Source organism: Callorhinus ursinus, unplaced genomic scaffold (assembly GCF_003265705.2).
Source record: "Callorhinus ursinus isolate GAN/ISIS: 27379988/994484 unplaced genomic scaffold, GSC_fseal_2.0 scaffold13, whole genome shotgun sequence".
Classification (NCBI taxonomy): domain Eukaryota; kingdom Metazoa; phylum Chordata; class Mammalia; order Carnivora; family Otariidae; genus Callorhinus; species Callorhinus ursinus.
In genome coordinates this window covers 23,638,566-23,659,162 of record NW_027397075.1, presented here as the reverse complement: position 1 = coordinate 23,659,162, position 20,597 = coordinate 23,638,566, and the positions used below count along the sequence as shown (strand labels likewise).

Here is a 20,597-nt window from a genome sequence, read left to right as displayed (position 1 = left end):
ATTGATTATAAAGAGTTAATGTTCTGTAACACACATTAGCCAGCAATCTATTTGTAGGAGTTCTGTGAATCTTTTTGCAAATAGAGAATATTTGTCTTATATGAACAAGTTAGCTCTGCATAAATCCATATTTAATTTTCTGGCATGGCTTTAGATAGACATTAGTGGGGAGTAGCATGGGGTGGGGGCTCCAGTCCCCCAGGATGAGCACTTCCATGCATTAGTAATGCATGCAGAATCTAGCAATGGTTTACTGAACACTTACTTGACACTACACAGCGTGCAGAACACTGAGGGAGCATGGTGCAGATGTCTTTGCCCTCAACAGCTATCGTGAGTAATGTTTATTGTTAGCATTGAACCCATTTCACAGCGTTTAAGCAGACTGAGCTGAAATGACTTCCTAAATCAGCATCTGACCTGGGACAGAAAGCCAGAATCTTGGCTCTTTTGATGGTCTGAGTCTGGAAAAAAATATTCCCATTCCAGCTTGTCATGATTAACTTCTCTGGAGTTTCTATAGCAAAGAGGATATTGGCTGGTCTGAAGCAAAGCAAAATGAATTAAAGCTTAAAATTCCTTTAAAAATTTTTCTTATGTGAACCAGAAATCTGGGCTCCTCTGTAACTATGAGTATTGCCTTCCCATCCTGTATGAGTCACATCTGGGCCTGCAGGTGTCTGGACCTCTGCAGCTGCAAGAGTCCTTCCTCAGACACTTCAAATCCCCACGCTGGCCTTTGTGAGGCCACAAAGTCTGTGGAGGTTTACAAAGGAAACGGGGGACATTCTGAGGCCCATAAGCCAGTGCAACCTCGAGGTTTTTAAAGCTATGGTAAGACACACATAACACACATTTTTTCACTTTAATCATAGCAAACAGAGGCATATTTGCTTAGTATTTTTGAGCTGAGACTATTTTTTCTAGTTAATGATGGGTCTTGAACTTTGAGCCCAGCTGAGAGTCCCAGGGCATGTTAAATCTCTAGGAAAGTTTCTAATAGCTACCTTATTGCCCCAGAGGCCCTGTAGAGAGAAAGAGAGCTGCTTTAGACAGGTCCTTTAATTTCTTTTGTTATATTTTAATGGTGATAAAATACCATCTTTACAATTTTTAAGTGTGCAGGGGCATTAAGCACACTCACATTTTTGTGTGAGGGAGTTCGGAATGAATCACCCTGGAAGCGTCACTACGGCATGCAGATTGTCTTGAGCTGAAAACCATCAGAGATCAAAAGACTCAGGAAGAAACTTTGATCTTCTCCCTAAATGTCTAAAAGAATTTAGTTGGAAGACCTGCTCCAGGACAGGAGCTATCACCATAGATAACTACAATATAATATGAATGAGGGGTAGTAGACAGGGAGGAGGAATTTAACCAATAAATTGTGTCCCATTGTTTCTGAATAGCCCAGTGAACATGTGTTTACCAAACATTTACCCCTTTTCATCTTCCTGTGCCTTGCTTTCCTTCCCTTGGAAATCCCAGACCCCAGTCCCCTTCTTAGTTCAGGACAACATTTATACTTCATTTTGCCTGTCTTTGGAATTTCATGTTTTTGTGGATTCCCCGTACTTATGAAATTAAATGTTATCTTCTCTAGTTAATCTGTCTTATGTCAATTTAATTCTTAGGCCTGTTAGAAAAACCTTGAAGGGTAGAATAGTTTTTCCTTCCCACATGTGCAGCCATCACCAACATCCATCTCCAGAACTTTTTAATCTTCCCAAACTAAAACTCTGTACTCATTAAACACTAACACCCGAATATTCTGACACCAACTAGCACTCTGGTCGCAATTCCAGTGTGTGAGTTTTTTCCTCACACCAAGCAATTCTGATACCAACTGCACGTCTTATAATTCAATTCTGACACCATATAGCATCAGATCACAGGCTATGAGCTTAGTCCTATAAGACTGATTTCCCATTCCCCATTTCAGATGCCAATTGCCGAAAGTCCACGTTGTCACCTGGGCTTGTGACCAAATAATTCCCTTGACCCCTCCTCAGATTTGATTAATTTGCTGGAGCAGCTCACAGAACTCAGGAAAACATTTACTTACTAGATTACCAATTTATTATAAAAGGATATAACTTAGGAACAGTCAGATGAAAGAGATGCAAAGAACAAAGTATGTGGGAAGGTTGTGGAGTTTCCATGCTCTCTCCAGGCTCACCACTCTCCCCAGATTGCCACATGGTCACCAACCCAGAACTTCTCTGAGCCCACTCCTTTTTGGGTTTTCATGGAGACTTCGTTACATGGGCACGGCTGATTAAATCATTGGTCATTGGTGATTGATTTAATCTCCAGCCTTACTCCCCTCCTGAAGATCAGGGGGGTGGAGCTAATTTCCAACCCTCCAATCACATGGTTGGTTCTCCTGATAATCAGCCCCCATCTTTAGGTGCTTTCTGATAGTCACTTCATTAACATAACAAAAGACACCTCGATGATCGCTCTGGAAATTGCTTAGGAAATTCCAAGGGTTTAGGAGCTCTGTGGTATGAACAGAGAAGACCAAATACATATTTTTTTATGTAAATCATAATATCACAGTGATTTATAGAGCGAGCCCTTCTTCCCCCAGCCCCTGGCAATCACCACCCTACTTTCTTTCTCTATGAATTGTATCTGACTACTCTAGGTACTTCATTTAAATGGAATCATGAAATATTTATCCTTTTATGATTGGCTTATTTCATTTAGCGTAATGTCCTCAAGTTTCATCCAGACTGTTGCATGGGTAAGAATTTCCTTCTTTTTTAAGGCTGAATAATACTCCACTGTATGTATATACCACATTTTGTTTATTCATTTATTCATCAATGGGCATGTGGGTTGCTTCTACCTTTTGACTACGATGAATGATGCTTCTATGAACATGGGTATACAAAGACTTGAATTTTTTTTTTAAGATTTTATTTATTTATTAGACAGAGAGAGACATAGCAAGAGAGGGAACACAAGCAGGGGGAGTGGGAGAGGGAGAAGCAGGCTTCCCGCCAAGCAAGGAGCCTGATGTGGGCCTTGATCCCATGACCCTGGGATCATGACCTGAGCCGAAGGCAGACGCTTAACGACTGAGCCACCCAGGCACCCCCATAAAGCCTTGAATTTTTAAAGGAGGCTTTTATTCACACTTTGCAAGCTTCAGAAAAATTTAGTTGTCTATATCAAAGACAGATTTTTACTTTTTGAAATTCAGAATCTCTTGGCAGGATGAGTCAGCAGGGTGGAAAAGGAAGATCAGAGATCTAGGAGAATCAGAAGCAGCAATCCTCTAGAATCCAAATAAGGACTTTGTTTTCCTCTTTTGATGAGGAAAGGATGGCAATCACCTCAAATGTTAAAGAATGAGCACCAATTTGGAAGAGGACAGAAAAGATGCTTTGGGATGTGCTATTTAAGAATTCATTGCTGACCTTAGCAAGAACCATTTTATCCCATTAATTATTGAGACAGATGCCAGATTGCAAAGGTTGAAAGAGGTTTGATGAGGATTTGGAAACAGTGAGAAGTAGTGAACTTCTCTTTTGAGAAGGTGCACAAGGAGGAGAAAGCCAGGCACTGGCCACATAGGTGACTGCTAGTGAGAAGAAACTAATGTCATTTGAGGTTCTAAACATCATCTTGTTTAATCATCAAAGCAATCCTCTCATGGTGGCTTCTATTTCATTCATTTTCAAATGAAGAATCTGAGCATCAAAAAGGTTAAGTAACCTATTAAGTAAGCAAGATTAGAACCCAAGACCCTCTGACTCCAGAATACTGTGACATATGCCTGGAGGAGCCAAACAAAGGTCATTTGTTTCAAGATGGGGAGATGAAAGATGATTATAGACTACAGGGAGCAAGTCCTCTGTTGTATCCATTTCATGCACACTCTCTGACTATCTCCTGTATTTACTCATCTGGTCTCCTGCTATCCTGATTCCAACACTCCTTCAACCTCCCAGAACAGAAATACATCAACTCTTCCTTTTCCCTGTGTCTCCCTCCATCCCCATTCTTCCTTCCCAGGATATATTGCCATCAACCTTCCTAACCACTTCCCTGCTGGCACCTTCTCTCCTGCCTCCCTGGTTTAGTCTTGCTTGCTTGACAAACCATGCGGGTGGGTGGCTGGACAAAAATGTACACCTACTCATGACAGCAAGCCCCATGTGGACTATTACAAGTGAAGAGCAATCATTCCATTTCTCTCCTCTATTCAATCTCCTACTCACCTAGGTGACTCTCACATCTCTTCCCCATGCTCACTTTTGGCTGGAGACCTTTCTTCCTATTCCAACAAGATTAAATTTAGCAACACAGGCAACATTTGTGACCTTGATATGAGGACTTTCTATAGTGTACTGAGATTAAAGTTGAATCACAGTGGGTTTAAGAGAGAACAGAAGAAGAGGAACTGGAGGCAGTAGGTAGACACAAATCTTTCCTGGAGGTTTGTGACAAAGCCCAAGGAAAGGAGCAAAGGTTGGAAAGGGAAGCAGGGACAAGGTAATTCCTCTAAGTGCTGGGAATACAGTAGTGCAGAAAATCCCTGCCACCAGTGCCCTCCAACCCATAGAATCCTCACTCTTGGGCCCCTCCCAGTTTTCCCAAAGGAGACCATGGAATAAGAAGGTAAGAATTGGAAGAAGATCTCCAGAAATAAGGGATTTCCTTCCCAACTAAAAGCAACACTCCAGTTCCACTCATTCCTTCATGAAAGGAAGGCTCCACAGAGGGATCCTGGATTATCCTAGAGACATCATTCCATTGTTAGATAAATCAGAGTCTGAACAATCTCTACTCCCCTTCACCTCTGTGTCCCTTAGCCTGTTTGGGTCATCATCTGTCTGGGCTGGTTCAAACGCAAAGCCAGGTATGGCTTGGATTTGTTTGGCTTTGGTGGATGGGTAATTAAAATGAGGTTTAGCCTTTAGCAATGAATATACTTTGCCATTCTATTCCCAAGGATGAATCAGGACTCAGAATTAACCATAACATTGAAAGCAGTTCCAAACTTATTCTGCTATTTCCCAATCCTTTGAGAAGAAGTATCAGGGTGAGGAAAGGCATACTTTGTATTTCCAACCATCACTCCAGGGATCATGGAGAAGCCCATGTGTGAGGGTGGCAGGAAATTAGGAGAGAAGTAGCTGGGAAAATGAGCAGAGGCCTTGGTGTCAAGTTAAGATGATGGGACTTTATTTTATGGTAAGAGAAGAGCATAAAACCATTTTAAGGAGGGAAGTGCCATGATCAGAGCTTAGTTTATAAAGATTACTCTTAAGATATGCTTTGGGAGTGTTAAAGGACAAAGTGAAATGATCAGATTTTCCTTTTAGAAAGAATCACTTATCTAAAAGAAGCTAAAGAAGTCCTAGAGGTATCTAAAGAGGGTACCAATGTAAGATTTTAAGTAGAAGAGTGACAAGATGAAATATGCATTTTAAAAGAATCACTACTCTAAAGAAGCTTAAAAAGGTATAAATGGATAAGTGGGGAGCCAGAAGAAACTTGGAATCAGAGTAAGATCCGAGGCCTCCACCATGTCCTCCATCTGCTTCATCTGCCATGGCTGCAGGCAGCCCATGAAGCTGGATCAGTCCATGGGGACCTTGGGTCTCGAGACCACCCAAGAATCTACAGCTTCCACATTCACCTCAGCTCAGCAGAAGCCAGGAGAAACCCTGGAGCGTGGCCCTACCACCGAGGTAGAGACAGACAGTGAAAAGCTGCAGGATGGTGCCTCCTGTTCTACCCTCCCTGGTGATGGCAAGATGTCAAGGGATAGTTCTAACAAGTTCATCTTGCTTGGAAAGTTTGACTCTGGAAGAATGCTCAATAATATCCAGAAGACTGCTAGGGATATTTTCGACATCCTCACTGGTGAAAAAGATATGGACAACCCCCTCTGTGAGGACTGTACTGACAAACTTTTAGAGCAGGTGGACACCCGACTCATTATTGTAGAATCTGAGAACCAGAACTACAAATATTGGATGGGGAGGATACGTGAGGAGGAGATAAAGACACTGCAGGAGGAGCTGGAGGGCCTGGAGCTGGAGGAGGTGAGGCTGATCCAGGAGCTGAAGGAGGTGGAGAAGAACCAAGAAAGAATAGCAGAAGATCTTGAGGCAGCCTGGGCAGAGACTAAAATGCTGGACCAGCAGGATGACCAGTACTGGAGGGACTACAGTAACTTGCAATGGCAACAACTGGAAATGCAGGACGAGCTGAAGAGCATAAAGAACCAGCTGAGACATGTGCAAATCCAGTGGGGCTGGCTGAAGAAGACCAATGCCTTCAGTGCCACCTTTGAGATCAGGCATGATGGCCCTGTGGCCATCATCAATAGCTTCAGATTGGACTGCCTCCCCACCATTTCTGTGAGCTGGAAGGAGATTAACATGGCCTGGGGCCAAACAGCCTTACTGCTCCTTGCCCTGTCCAATAAGATTGGGCTGGAGTTTCAGAGGTATCAACTCGTCCCCTGTGGAAACCGGTCCTATCTGAAGTCTTTAACAGATGACCCTGTTGAGCTGCCATTGTTCTATATTGCAGGACAGAGAACTCACTTGCATGTCAAATTTGACCAGGCAATGATGGCTTTTTTGGACTGCATGCAGCAGTTCAAGGAGGAGGCTGAGAAAGGCAAGTGGGGTCTTTGCCTGCCCTGCAGGATTCATTTGGAGAGTGGCCTAATGGAAGACTCTGGAAGCAGCGGTGAGTTCTTTTCCATCAGAACTCATTTGAACATGGAGGAGCAGTGGACAAAGGCACTCAGGCTCATGCTTATAAATTTTAAGTGTAGTCTCGCTTGGGTCTCTTTAAGATATCAAGAATAACTTTTTCTTTTCTTTTATGAGGGAGACAGAGATTTTTTTTGCTTTAAAATATTTTATTTGTGAAAAGTAACAAATTGTAAAATTGAAAGATATAACATGCTTATATTTTTAAAAATGAATGGCAACCCAAGCATTAATTGTTCAGAGCAAACCAAAAGTCATTACTATCTTCCCCTGCACGTCTTTGTCCTCTCTTCCTTGTACTTTCCTCTTCCCTCCTTCCCCACCTTAACAAATATCCAAAATGGCAGCAAAGATTGAATTACAAGATGACCAGATTACTAGTACAAAAAAAGGATCAAAAGATGCAGAGGGAAAGTACTAGGGGGGGGCTGAGGGAAGGCGGGTGGTGAGGAGAAAGCTGGAGTCTTCATAAAAGTATTTGGGCCACTAATGTATGTAGTGGGACTTTTGCGGGGAGGGTGAATATTCAAAGATACATTAAGTTTTTGCTGCAGTATATAGTGTAAACCCCTCTTTCATCCCTGAAAAGCTTTCAGTAAGTTTCTATATTTTCTTCAGTGATTTAAAATGAGAAGTGATACTGGGTTGTGCCATTATGTTGAGACTGACCCGGTGGGGGTGTGGCCAAAGAGGACTGGTAACGTCTTGGCTCATAGGTCAATCCAATTATCAGCTGAGAGTCATCAGGTGAACCCTTAGAGACCCGAAGATTTAAAAGTCAGCAGGGGTGGGGCCACCTGGGTGGCTCAGTCAGTGAAACATCTGCCTTTGGCTCAGGTCATGATTTCAGGGTCCTGGGATTGAGCCCCAAGTTGGGCTCCCTACTTAGGGGACAGTCTACTTCTCCCTCTCCCTCTGCCCCTCCCCCACACTCATGTTCTTGCTAGCTTGCTTTGTCAAATAAAATCTTTAAAAAAATAAAAAGGAGTTGGCCAGAGAACTTTTTAGAAATGCAAATTGTATCGTATTTTTCACCTGCTGCTTCATTGCTCTCAGGATAAAATTCAGCCCTGGGTCCCTCCGTGTCTCTCCAGACTCACCTCACACTTCTTCCAGCACCTTCTTATTCCAACACGTGCTAAGTCCAAACTTCCTCTGCCTTTTGCCCAAGCTCTTCCTCATGTGTCAGGGTCTTTTAACAAAACTAAAACTTCCCGAGAGCTACTTTAGCTTCGTAGTCTAGTTAGTGCCTAGAATAGTACCTGCCTCATACATACTAAGCATCTATAAATAGAAGTCATTGTGGAAAATGAGAAAAGGGAGGTGATTAATTTGTCACAGACTAAGATACCAGGAGATTAATTAAATAAAGGTCTAAGCCTATGATGGAATACCATGTAGGTATTAAGATGTTATAGAGAAATATTTAATTATGTGACATTTAATGGCAATGCTTATAATACAGTAAGTAAAAAGATTAAGTTATAAAACATAATATGAAAACTCAGAAAAGTAGAGAAAAATCCAAAAAAATGTATCCCTTGAATACAATGGTACTTGCATTAAGTTTTGTGTTTAAAAAAAGTCTCTCTCCCCTTGCGATTAGGAAAGAGACAGGATACTGGTTATCAGCATTTCTTTTTCTTGTTTTTTTAAATTATGTTATGTTAGTCACCGTACAATACATCATTAGTGAGCATTTTTATTTAACATGTGTTGGTGATCCTAGCTGGTGTAATAAATAAAAAATTAAAGGTCTAGAGATTAAAAGGGAAAAGTTATTTTCATATGAAATAACTATAACTATCAAAATTAATCAACAGATAAATGGTTAGAATTAAGTCACTTAAGAAATTCAGTAACCACAAAGTAAATACAAAAATAAAATATTTTTATATAAAGGCAACAATTAGAAAAAGAACTTTGAAGGGCAGCTGGGTGGCTCAGTCAGTTGAGCCTTCCAACTTTTCTATTTCAGCTCAGGTCATGATCTCTGGGTGCTGAGATGGAGCCTCGCCCAGGGCTCTGTGCTCAAAAGGGGGTCCGCTTGAGATTCTCTTCCTCTGCCCCTCTTCCTCCTTGCATGCGCACACTCTCCCTCTCTCTCAGATAAATTAAAAAAAAAGAACTTTGAAATGGTTCAAATCAAATGCTTAAGAATAATCTTACAAAAGGCCCTTAGCATAGAAAGCTATGTTATCAATTGCCCCTAGAGCAGAAGTTGGCAAATTCTTTTCTATAAAAGGCCAAACAGTAAATATTTTAGGATTTTTGGTCCATGTGATCCTGTTACAACTACTTGTTCGTGCTATTAAAGAGTAAAACCAGCCCCAGAAAATATGTAAATAAATGGGCATAGCTGTGTTCTAGTGAGACTATAGCCATCAAAGCAGGCTGGATTTGGCCCATGGGTCATAGTTTGCTGCCCCTCCATCTGGATGATAGTTTTCATTGAGTCATGGACTTATCTCCTTTGCAGTGCGTCCCTAACTTCCTGCACAATGCCAGCCACTAGTAGATGCTCAATGCATAGCTGAATGAATAAATTACTGAATTATAGTGAGTGGTGGGATTATGGGAAATTTTATTTTCTTCTTTGTGGTTTATAAATATTCTCTGGTGTGTATGTATTTGTCTTATAATAAAAGAAATGAAGGGCTGTGACTAGACATCAAGTTAACCTGCTGTTACGTTATTCTGCCCCATTTTGTGACTGTCCATCCCCATCCCCACCCCCCACCTCCTGCCAAATTTCTCGCACAGGCACATATTTTCCATTGAAATCATTTGAATGGCAGACACTCTGAGGCCAAGACAATTTAGGCACCTGAAATAAAAGGTAAATCAGTTTAGTTTTTTTCTTTTTACATGTCTGTGGTAAGAACACTTACCATGAGATTTACCCTCTTATTGGATTTTAGGTGTGCAGTATAAAATTGTTAACTATAGTATAGATGCTATGTTATACTGCCAGTGGCTAGAACTTAATCAACTTGCACAACTGAAACTACACCCATTTAATAGCAGCTCCCCATTTCCCCCTCCCCTTAGCCCCTGGCAACCACCATTCTACCCTCTGCTTTTATGTGTCTGACTCTTTGATACTTCATAAAGGGGGCATCATAACTGGAGTTATAGGGCAGTATTTGTCCTGTGATTGACTTAGGTAAATCACTTTTGGAAAAAAGAAGTTCTAGTTTTCTCAAAATGAGGTCTGGAACAGCCGCACCAGCAATAACTAAGAGCATGTAAGACATGCAAACTTTCAGGCCACCCCAGACACACTTAATCACAATTTTTAGTTTAATAAAGGAAGAATTTGGAATGAACAGAGAGAGGCATGGACAGGGAAAAGCCAGGAGCTCAGTGTCAGCAGGGCTGGAACTCAGTGTTTGTTGCAGGTGGGGTGGGGATGGAGCTTGCTGCTCAGGGAGAGAAAATGGAAAGTTCAGAAAGATCACTGCTGGAGGGCCATCAGTGCCCTGCCAAGGAGTTTAAATTTCTAGTCAGTGCAGAGCCACCCACCCCCACCCACCTTGGCCATGGCTGACAAGTCCAAGAAGTCACAGATTCACTTTTAGAAGCGGTGTAGACTACAGAGGAGTGACCCAAGCTGGGAGTGGGGTATCCTCCAAAACACCAGTCCTAGAGAAACTCATGAAGGGAATGACAGGTGACAGTTAGCAAATTAAGCAAATAAACAGAAGTGAGAAAGAGAAAAGAGGAAAGGTTTCCAGAAAGTCAAGAGAAGAAAGATAATTAGGCAATTAGGAAGTTTTTACTGTTTTGATGAGAGAATTCTCAGAGCAGTGAGGGTGGGATCCAGCTGGCAGTAGACGGAAGAGTGAAAGGGAAAGAAGTAGAGACAGTGAATGCAGACAATTCTTTTGAGACCTTTGACCATTGGGGCAAGGACATAGATGAAGCAGGAACTTTGAAACTCAACAAATCTGAGTTTTTACGGTATAAGGATGGACGAAGAAGAGAAAGAATAAAAATACAGTGTGTGCATGACATAAATTGATAATGTGAGACAAGAAAGTAGAAGTCTAACTGTGAAGGACGTTGGGAGGATCATTTTTGGACAGGAGGAAATATGTCTGAGCCAAGTGAAAAGGTGGGAGGGGGTCCAGATATGGATCATTTGTCACAGGGTATGGGTTGTTAACAGGAAGTAGCTCAGGCAACTTTGAAGAGATTGATGGAAGGAGGGTGCACATGGTAGGGTAAACTGGGATTGTGAAGGAAGCTTTAAACCAAGCTCCAAAGCCTTCGGCAAATGAGGGGGAGTGTGGGCCATAGATGACAGTTGAAAGAAGGTGGGAAGTTTATCATGGAACAGGGACGATAAAGAGGATTGCAGTGAGATTCAAGACCAGAAGAAGGATCTGAAGAAAGACAGTGGAGAGAAGTGTGGTTATGGTAAGTGAGAGGAAAGATCTTAGAAGCATTGACACTGGGCCTGTGGCCAAGGTTAACAAACGAAAGGCATGCCTGGATTGCCTGCCATCATGTTTATGGTCAGTGAAGGTTGAGGTTTCCACTGGTGTCAAGAGTAGCAAGAGTTTTGCTTACACCTTCTTTGCTCCACTGCTCTAATGAGAAGCTGGAGGTGGTCTGGGACCTCTGATTAGAATTCACCAAAGAGTGAGGAGGGTCATTTGGGTCCTGGATACTTATCACCCACAGGACAGTTGACATTTAGAGTTCTGGGGCTTTGTAGAAAAGTGTCAAAGAGGTCTGATGCCACTTGAAAGAAAAACCCTTCACTAGAGTTTTCTTCACGTGCTTGGGAGGAGGCTGGTTGAATCCCAGATGGTTGCCTCCTGATAGAATCACGGTGGCTTCCAGTGAGCAGCTAGTAGTTATATCTGTGGCTACATAGGAGAGCTTCGGCCAGCTTCTAGACAACAGTCTTGGAGCAGAGCTTGCTATAGGGATCTAGACAGGGGTTGGAGTCCATTGACATGGCTAGAAAGCCATGGCTCGTCTACAGATTTGAACAGTAGAGGGGAAACAAGCCTTGAATAGAGTTCTCCTCAGTATGGGTCATCTTAGGAGAGACATTTAAACTCAAAAGAGCATCACACTCGATTGTCCTTAGCTAGAGCCAAGACAGTAACAAAGCGTGGCCTGGCACACATCTTATCTAAAGGAGTCAAGGGCTTTACCACTCCAACCAGGTCCAACCTGGAATCCTAGGTCCCTGCATCAAGGCTTCCAACTTTTCAGGAGAACCTAGATATCTAGATTTTAAGAAGAAATCCTTTGGTTTCTAAATCACAGTATCTAATTAAAATATTTGAAAACATTTTGGGTCAAATGAAACAGTTTTGGGGCCACATGTGGCCCTAAGGCCATTAATTTGCAACCTCTGGCTTATTTCACATGGTTGGCCTGAGAAGTAATGAGATAAGTTTATGAAAGACTTTTGTCAGTGAAAAAAATCCTCTAAGAACAACAGGTTATTTTTTTCTTGAGAAGGTTAATTGGAATAAGGAAAGACCTCTGTTTCTTAGAAGTGGAGAATTGGGGTATTGGATATTTGTAATGCTTGGGCTTCAATCAGCAACTTATAATAAGTAAGATATAACACATCTTCCAGATCTTTGAAGATGTGTCTTAAAGAGGTTAGTATCAGGCATCAGGTACAGGGGGACAAGTTTATCATATTTCTTTTCTTTCTTTCTTTCTTTTTTTTTTTTTTAGAGAGAGGGGGGTGAAGGAAGGGGTAGAGGGAGAGAGAATCCCAAGCAGGCCCCATGCCCAGGGCAGAGCTCCATGCCAAGCTCGACGCAGGTCTCGATCTCATGACCCTGAGATCATGACCTGAGCCGAAATCAAGGGTCGGAGGCTTAACTGACTGAACCACCCAGGTGCCCCTATCATATTTCTGATGATCATTCTATATGCACTGATTTGCAAAGCTTTATTTCATCACTCTATTTCAAATGTCATTTTATACCTACATAACCCCAATATCATAACCATATTAATACAATTATCAGTTATACCTTGGCTTCACCTAAAACTCAGGGAAAGAAACTAATTTACCTATTGTCTCAAAAATGTCTTTCAGCAGTGAGTTTTGTCCATTTTAAGTTACCGATTGAGGGGAGGAGTGAAGTGGAAGGGATAGAAATGGATGTAAGACTTTTTTGAGCATATTTTTCATAAGGTTTTAATTTTTGAATAATGTAAATGTTTTGTATATTCAAAAAATGTAAAAATACATCAAAGAGAAATAAAAACCAATTGTAAAACTGATAATATAAACCTAATATATCAAATTTTAACATTGTAGAGAAAAGGATTAAGTACTTTTGTTAACAGTAATGTGACAGCATATTTTTAGTAGCTATACTCTAAATATTAAAAGTACTACAATTAATTAAGGGCACCTGGGTGGCTCAGTTGGTTAAATGTCCGGCTCTTGATTTTGGTTCAAGTCATGATCTCAGGGTCAGGAGCTTGAGCTCTGCATTTAGTCCCGCCTTCAGGCTCCATGCTCAGCGAGGAGTCCGCTTGAGACTCTCTCTCTGCCCTTCCACCCCACTCTCTCATGCTCTCTAAAATAAATAAATACATCTTAAAAAAAAAAGGTACTACAGTTAAATATTAAGCATTGCCCTGTAGTTCCATTGGTAGTAGTAACATGATTTATAATTTTAAATTATTATTATTATTATTTTTAAAGATTTTATTTATTTGACAGAGAGATGGTGAGAGCAGGAACACAAGCAGGGGGAATGGGAGAGGGCAGACTTCCTGCTGAGCAGGAGCCCAATGCGGGGCTCGATCCCAGGACCCTGGGATCATGACCTGAGCCAAAGGCAGGCGCTTAACGACTGAGCCACCCAGGCGCCCCTAATTTTAAATTATTTTATGTATATTGTAAAATAAAGCTATCAGTATTTGAACTGGAAATATTAGTACGAATTCTTGTGTGTGTTTGTTTTCTTAGCTCTGTTTACTCAAAATGTCTGGAAGCAATAAGCCGGTCACCACAAGTGACCCAGTAACCAGATCTTGGTTTCTAAGTCCCATTCCCCAAGAAAAGGACACTTCTCAGAGAAAAGATGAAGAGCACGCTTCATCATTTCCGCTCCCATGTTGAATTTTAGCCATATCGGTGACCTCAGATCAAGACAAATGAGTGTTTTTCTCCTTCCGTTTCTGGTATCACTAGGAAGTCAGATTCTTTTTTGGGAGGAACTGCAGTTCATTACCAGACAATAAGGGAATATTTTAGAGAAAATGTGTTTAGAGAAAAATGCCACTTCATAAATGTAGAAGGAACAATCGAATAGAAAATAACCACTTTGCAATCCCTGAGGAAATCACTGATTCAGGTAAGGGTAATCAGAGACGCTGAAGGAGGGTCCTGGGGAGGAGATTTGTGGAGCGCCCAGTGTTATCCCACAGACTGAGCAGCTCATTGATGTACATTTGTAATGGAGAAGTTTGCTGCCACACTTTACTCAGGTTATCAAACCTAACATCATTAATCAGGAGATGATCTAATATGTGTCTCCTGACAGGATGTATTAACCTCACGGCATCGCCTGTAAAGTCTTGTTACTTGAAAAGTTTAATGTAAATCTTACCGAGCCTCTAGACCTATTTTCCAATTTATGGCAACAAACTAAGTGCCATTACAAAGAAATAAACAGATTAATCCAAACAATTGGACGAGGTTTCAAAAAGTCACTATTTTTTTTTTTAAATAGGAGGGGTGTATTAGATTAACAGAGACAAGACGTAACAACCAAATAGAATGTTAATTAATTCAGAGAAAGAAGTCCTGTCAGCTGAGTGGGACTGCCACTAACAGCTAGGCCATGGAGTTCTCCTGACAAATAATAAACAACTTCACAAAACTAAAAACAGGTCACTCTGTGACCAAGATGGAGCAAGACAAAAACCAGACCACTCTGTAATCCTCTCTAAGGACAGACAAAAACAAGAACATTGTCCAAACCACAAAAGTGGCCAAACATCTCCCTTCCCTCCTTTGTTCCTCCTGCTTCTAGAAAAAAAAATTAAGAAAATCATAGAATTGCCTTTGCTTTTTGTCAGCACCCAGTCCAGAGCAAAACCACCATGCCCTGACCCCTTACCAAGGAGCATTTTCAGCCTTTCACAGGGCTCTTCCCTACCCCGCCCCCCCTTGCAAAGAGCCAGTCAATCCAGCTTTGTTCAAGGCATGTTCCCACGGAATCTGGAAGCAGGGCATCAACAGCTCAGACTAGATCCTGGTTTGGAAAAAATAAGACAACTGTAAGACTTTTTGGGGAAGAATTATGGAAATCTGAATGCAGTCTGGTAGTGTGTAGAAAACCATGAATTTTCTTAGTTGTGATAATGGTGTTATAAATTATATAATTTTAATGTATATATTTAGGCATAAGATGTGTGTTCAGTAGACTTTGAAGTGATTCAGCAAATTAAGAAAATGTATTCATAAAATCACTGTGGTGAAATGTTGAAACTTGGTGGTGAGTAGGTATGTATTTTTCATACAATTTCTTCAACTTATTTTTTCAATGTGCACTTTTTCGAGATAATTGATGTATAACATTGTATTAGTTTAAAGCGTACAACATAATGGCTTGATATATATATCTATTGTATACATGATGCATAAATGCATAAATGATCACCAAAATAAGTGTAGTTAACACCCATTGCCACACAGAGTTAAGCATTTTCTTGGGATGAGAACTTTTAGTCTTAGCAACTTTCAAATACACAATACAGTACTATTAATTATATCACCACGCTGTACATTACATCCCTAAAACTTATTTATCTTAAAACTAGAAGTTCCTATCTTTTGATCCCCTTCACCATCCCCCACCCCCTTCCCTACTAATCTTTACTCTGTATCTGAGTTTGGGGTTTTTTTTAGATTGCACGTATAAGTGAGATCATATCTTTCTCTGTCTCACTTATTCTTTAACTTTCTAAAACAAATTTACAAAAGACACTTTTACAAATTTTTTTAATCTTGAAAAATGTCAAATTTAGAAGTGGAAAAACATTCCCAACTCCCCAGCTCTGCCACTTATAAGATAAATGAATGGAAACTGGGTACTCTCTTCAAAGTTTAATTTTCTTTTCTATAAAAGAGATAATAGTATTAATCTCACCTAATTGTGGGGATTCAGTGGTAGGGATTCAGTGGTAATATTTAAAGTGCTCAGTAAAGTGCTTGGCATTTTATTACTATTATTATTATGATCATAATTATGAAGATATAAATATCTTTGTACTTAAATTTGTGAGTATATGACTTGTACAACTATTTCTACATCATAAGTTTCTGGACAGGGAATTTCTGGGTGGACAAATTAATATTTTTAAACTTAAAAAAGTTTTTACCAAATATTGTTCCACATGATTATATCCAGACCCACCCTAATGCTTGTTGGGTCCTGAACAGAAGTACATCTTCATAATTGGCTACTCCGCCAGGTCAGAGATGCACACACCAGCAGCACAATCTGCCTTTGGGAAAATGGTCTAAGGAAATGAGAGTCCTGTTTAGTTCCCGACATGGGCACTGGGCCATTTTTGCAGAGAAGTGCAGGGCCCTAGATGTCCGGAGAAAGATCTAGAAGGGGTGGGGTGTGGGCTCCCGATGAGTCTGCTATCTTAATGCTATAGAGTATTCCCCACATTGGAGAAGTCTGCCGCAGATCAGGGCCTGAATGGGGTCCTCTAAATTACAGAGAGGCCTCTCTTTCTTCTGTTTAAGGGGGTGCTGGTTTAACCAGTTTATATTCCCACTGAAGGTGCCAATTCCATCACAGCATAATTAATCCTGGATAATATCAAGCTTTAAAAGTATTTACCAATCTAGTACGTGAAAAAAATCTGTGTTTCAACTTGAATTTCTGTAATCATTGTTAAACATTTTGGTGTTGATGGGCCTTTTGGATTTACTCTTTTATGAACTAAGACAATCTTAATTTTTAATTTTTTTCTATTAAATTGCAAGATCTTTTTGTATATTAGTGAAATCGGCAGTTTGCCATATGAGTTACAAGTATTTTTCTTCTCAGTTTTCCCTTCCATTATAATTATAGGGTTATCTAGAAATTTTTATTTTCAGTTTTTATGTGGTCAAGACTGGTAGTCTTTTCCTTTATGACTTCTGGGGTTTGTGTCATGGTGAGAAAGTTGGTCTCCATGCCAACATTATCAAATTATTCACCCACGCTCACTTTGTTTTCCTCTAGTACATAACAGTTTCATTGTTTTTACATTAAAATATCTGATCCATCTGGAATTTATTTTAATGTAAGATTTGATTTAGAGTTCATGCTTCCCTTTCATTCCAAATGGCAAGCTCCTTGTCTCAAATGCATTTATTAAATAATCCATCCTTTTGGCACAAGATAGTCTGACTTGCACGTGGTGTAACCACACCTTAACTCCTTAACAACACTCTACAGTCTTCAAGGACAGAGACTGCATTTCTTCTCTTGAGAACCCATGTCAATGCGCAGATCCTAGGTGCTCAACAAATACTTGGGAAAAGGGGAGAACTTGCTGGCATCGACAAAGAAAGTAGTTATTGCAAAGATGAAATAGTACTTATTAAGTACTTAGTATAACATTGCTACATGTTAAGGTACTACTACTATTCTTTTGTTTAGTTTTTTTTTAATTATATCTACTGTTATATTAGGACAATGGTATCAACAATATATTAAAAAGAAGGATTGTTGCCGTTTTAGTCAAGACTCCTATCCTTTGCCAGCTTCGATGCCTGAGTCACTCTTTCCCCTCCCTATCCTCGTCCATCCTCCCCAAATCACAGTGGATAATAAGTCAAATAGCTGTACACCTATTCCCAGTTGACCTCAGCTTTTTTTTTTTTTTCTAATTCACATGGCTTACTGTCAAAATTGAGATATTATGGGGGAAGAGGGAGTAAAACACAACAGTAAAGGGGTTTCGCTTGTTTGTTTTGCTTTTGTTATAACTAATAATGAAGAAAAAGGCTTTTTCAAATCTATGTTGATTTCATATTTACAAGCCCAGAATCCTATCTGTGTCAGTCCCCATAGGTCGGTGCCCTGCTCCATCTCTGCGTGCTGGTCCTGAGGCCTGCAGTGGGATTCTAAGCAGGTACTGTCACTTCACTAGGAGACTGCTTCCAGTCTTTCAGAAAATTTCCCGAGTTCAGAGCTGAGCTCAAGGCAGCTTGATAGAGTCACATGCACCAAGGTCTAGTGCCTGGACTCTCCTGGGCAGTATGAACACTCTGCTTCCCTTCCACCCATTGGAGAAGCACCCTTATTCTGGTGGATCTGTGTCCATTCTGTTTCAGCTCTGGTAAAACCAATTCAACAGAATGACTTGAGCAAATAACCTTGGTCAGCCATGGTTGTGGTGGCTGAAGCATCCTGGAAAGAGCCTGGGCTTGGCAATCAGACAGATCTAGTTTCAAAAGACGCGCCTGGCAATGGGGGCCTGGGAGAGTTACTTAATCTCTGTGCTGGATTTCCTCATCTATAAAACCTGATCATGTGATTTGGAAAGATCCACATACAAATGGGCAAGACCAGTGATCTGTATAGCATAGTAATCTGGAAATGAGAAGGTCTGGAATGAGCCCCCAGGAATAAAGAGCTCATAATGATGTCACTGGCGAGACTGTGCCCTACAGTGTGCTCTTTTCACTTGAACTCTGTACCTCTTTGCTCACCTGGACGTGGGGGTGAGGGCCAACCCTGCACTGTATCAAAGGGTTCCTGAGAGAATTCAATGAGATAATACAGGTAAAGCACTTAGAATCATCCTGGCACCTGGTGAAGAACTAGTCATATTATCACCATTTCTTCTGTTCTTTTTTATGTCTATTTTTACGTCTTAGGTAATGGAATTAGCATCTCTAAAAGTGTCAAAGGAGAGGGCGCCTGGGTGACTCAGTCAGTTAAGTGTTTGCCTTGGGCTCAGCTCATGATCCCAGTGTCCTGGAATCAAGCCCTGCATCGGGCTCCCTCCTCGGCAGGGAGCCTGCTTCTCCCTCTCCCACTCCCGCTGCTTGTGTTCCTGCTCTTGCTGTCTCTGTCTCTGTCAAATAAATAAATAAAATCTTTTTTTAAAAAAAAGAATGCAATAGTGTGGAACAGGCATGTCATAAATGATAAAAGATTAATTATCACTAAAATGTACATGTGAAACTAATATAATACTGTGTGTTAACTAACCGGAATTAAAATAAAAACTTTAAAAAGATGAATAATCATTTATTTTAAAGTTGTTTACCTTACTCTTAACCATAGAGAACAAACTGCTGGTCACCAGAGGGATTGTGGGTGGGGGATGGGTGAACTAGGCGATGGGGATTAAGGAGCGCACTTGTGATGAGCACCTAGTGATGTATGGAAGTGTTGAATCACTATATTGTACACTGTATGTTAACTGGAATTTAAATAAAAACTTGAAAAAATAAAGTTATTCACCTTACTCAAGCCTAAAGATATGCAAATTTAAATGAATAATTTTAATTATTCTTAATTAAATTCATTTATTATTAAATTAAATTATTTAAATTTGAATTTAATTTATTTTAATCTATTTAAATTTAATTATTCTTTAATTAAAATAATAATCCACTCAACATAAGGGAAATATAATATGTTGTCAAATAAATGTGATATTGGGGGGAAAAGGTTGAGATATTTACCTTTAGGACGTATATGTGGGAAAAGATTCTCTTATACATTTTAAAGCAGTATAAATTCGTGGAACACTTTAGGAGGATAATTTGGCAATGTCTGTCCAAATTTTGAATGAACTCTCTTATACACAAATTTTTCTATTTTGGGGGGCACCTGCATGGATCAGTCGTTAAGTGTCTGCCTTCAGCTCAGGTCATGATCCCAGGGTCCTGGGATCAAGCCCCGAGTTGGGCTCCTTGCTCAGCGGGGAGCCTGCTTCTCCCTCTCCTTCTGCTCCCCTGCTCCTGCTGTGTCGCTTGCTCTCTCTCTATCTCAAATAAATAAATAAAATCTTTAAAAAATTATCCTATTTCTAGGAGCCCTGGAATATTTGTATGAGAGTGTGAAAATTAGACAAGCATGCATTCATCAGATACTTGTGAGGATCAGCTCTGGACTCTTCTCACGCCTAGGCACCATGGGAGGGGAAATTTTTCTCAAGGACTCAGAACCAAGACAGAGAAGAAGCACAGATAACTACCCTAATTTCAGGTTGCTTGAAGGAGTGATGAAGAAGGTGACGCTATGGAAGAGAAAGCTAACCAGTCAGGGAGAAAGGGGGGGAGGATGGGTACTGATGGCAGGATGGGTTTCCCTGAGGGAACCAAGGGCAGGGAGGGCGCAGCCCAGGGGAAGGTGTGGGGCAAGAGTGTTTGGCTCTTTGGAGAAATAGCATGAAGGACAATAACAGCATAATTCACCATAAGTAGAGGCATGGGTAAATAAAAATAAAGATAAATCAATTTTATGTTATATCATGCTAGGAAGAATGTTAGAAACATGTCCAAGATATATACATTTTGAGGAAAAGGCATTACTGAATGATATACTGTATATAGTATAATTACATTGAAAATATAGATATATGTATGAGTTAATATTTTTCACTGGTATGAATATTTTTGAAAAATTAGAATCTGTTACAACAAATTTAGACTATATTACTAATTTTTAAAAATTATATATGTATATATAATATTTAAAATTCAATGAATTTTATGAACTCTTTTCCAAGGACATCCAAAATATGAACAAATTTTGTGTACCCTTTTTGGCGGCTCTTGTGTCAGATTAAGAATTCCTGATGCAGAGTATAGGAAAAGGAGAAAAAAGA

General features: G+C 40.3%; 1 protein-coding gene across 1 annotated transcript; it reads left to right on the top strand.

Annotated features, from left to right (window-relative positions):
• The first annotated feature begins 5,543 nt into the window (after nucleotides 1-5,543).
• Nucleotides 5,544-6,842, top strand: BECN2 (beclin 2). Its single transcript, XM_025878063.1, has one exon. The coding sequence runs from the start codon at nucleotides 5,544-5,546 to the stop codon at nucleotides 6,840-6,842; it is 1,299 nt and encodes a 432-aa protein (XP_025733848.1).
• The last annotated feature ends 13,755 nt before the right edge of the window (nucleotides 6,843-20,597 follow it).

Excerpts from the sequence above, each read along its gene's own strand:
- BECN2 (XM_025878063.1), top strand. The coding sequence starts at position 5,544 with ATGTCCTCCATCTGCTTCATCTGCCATGGCTGCAGGCAGCCCATGAAG.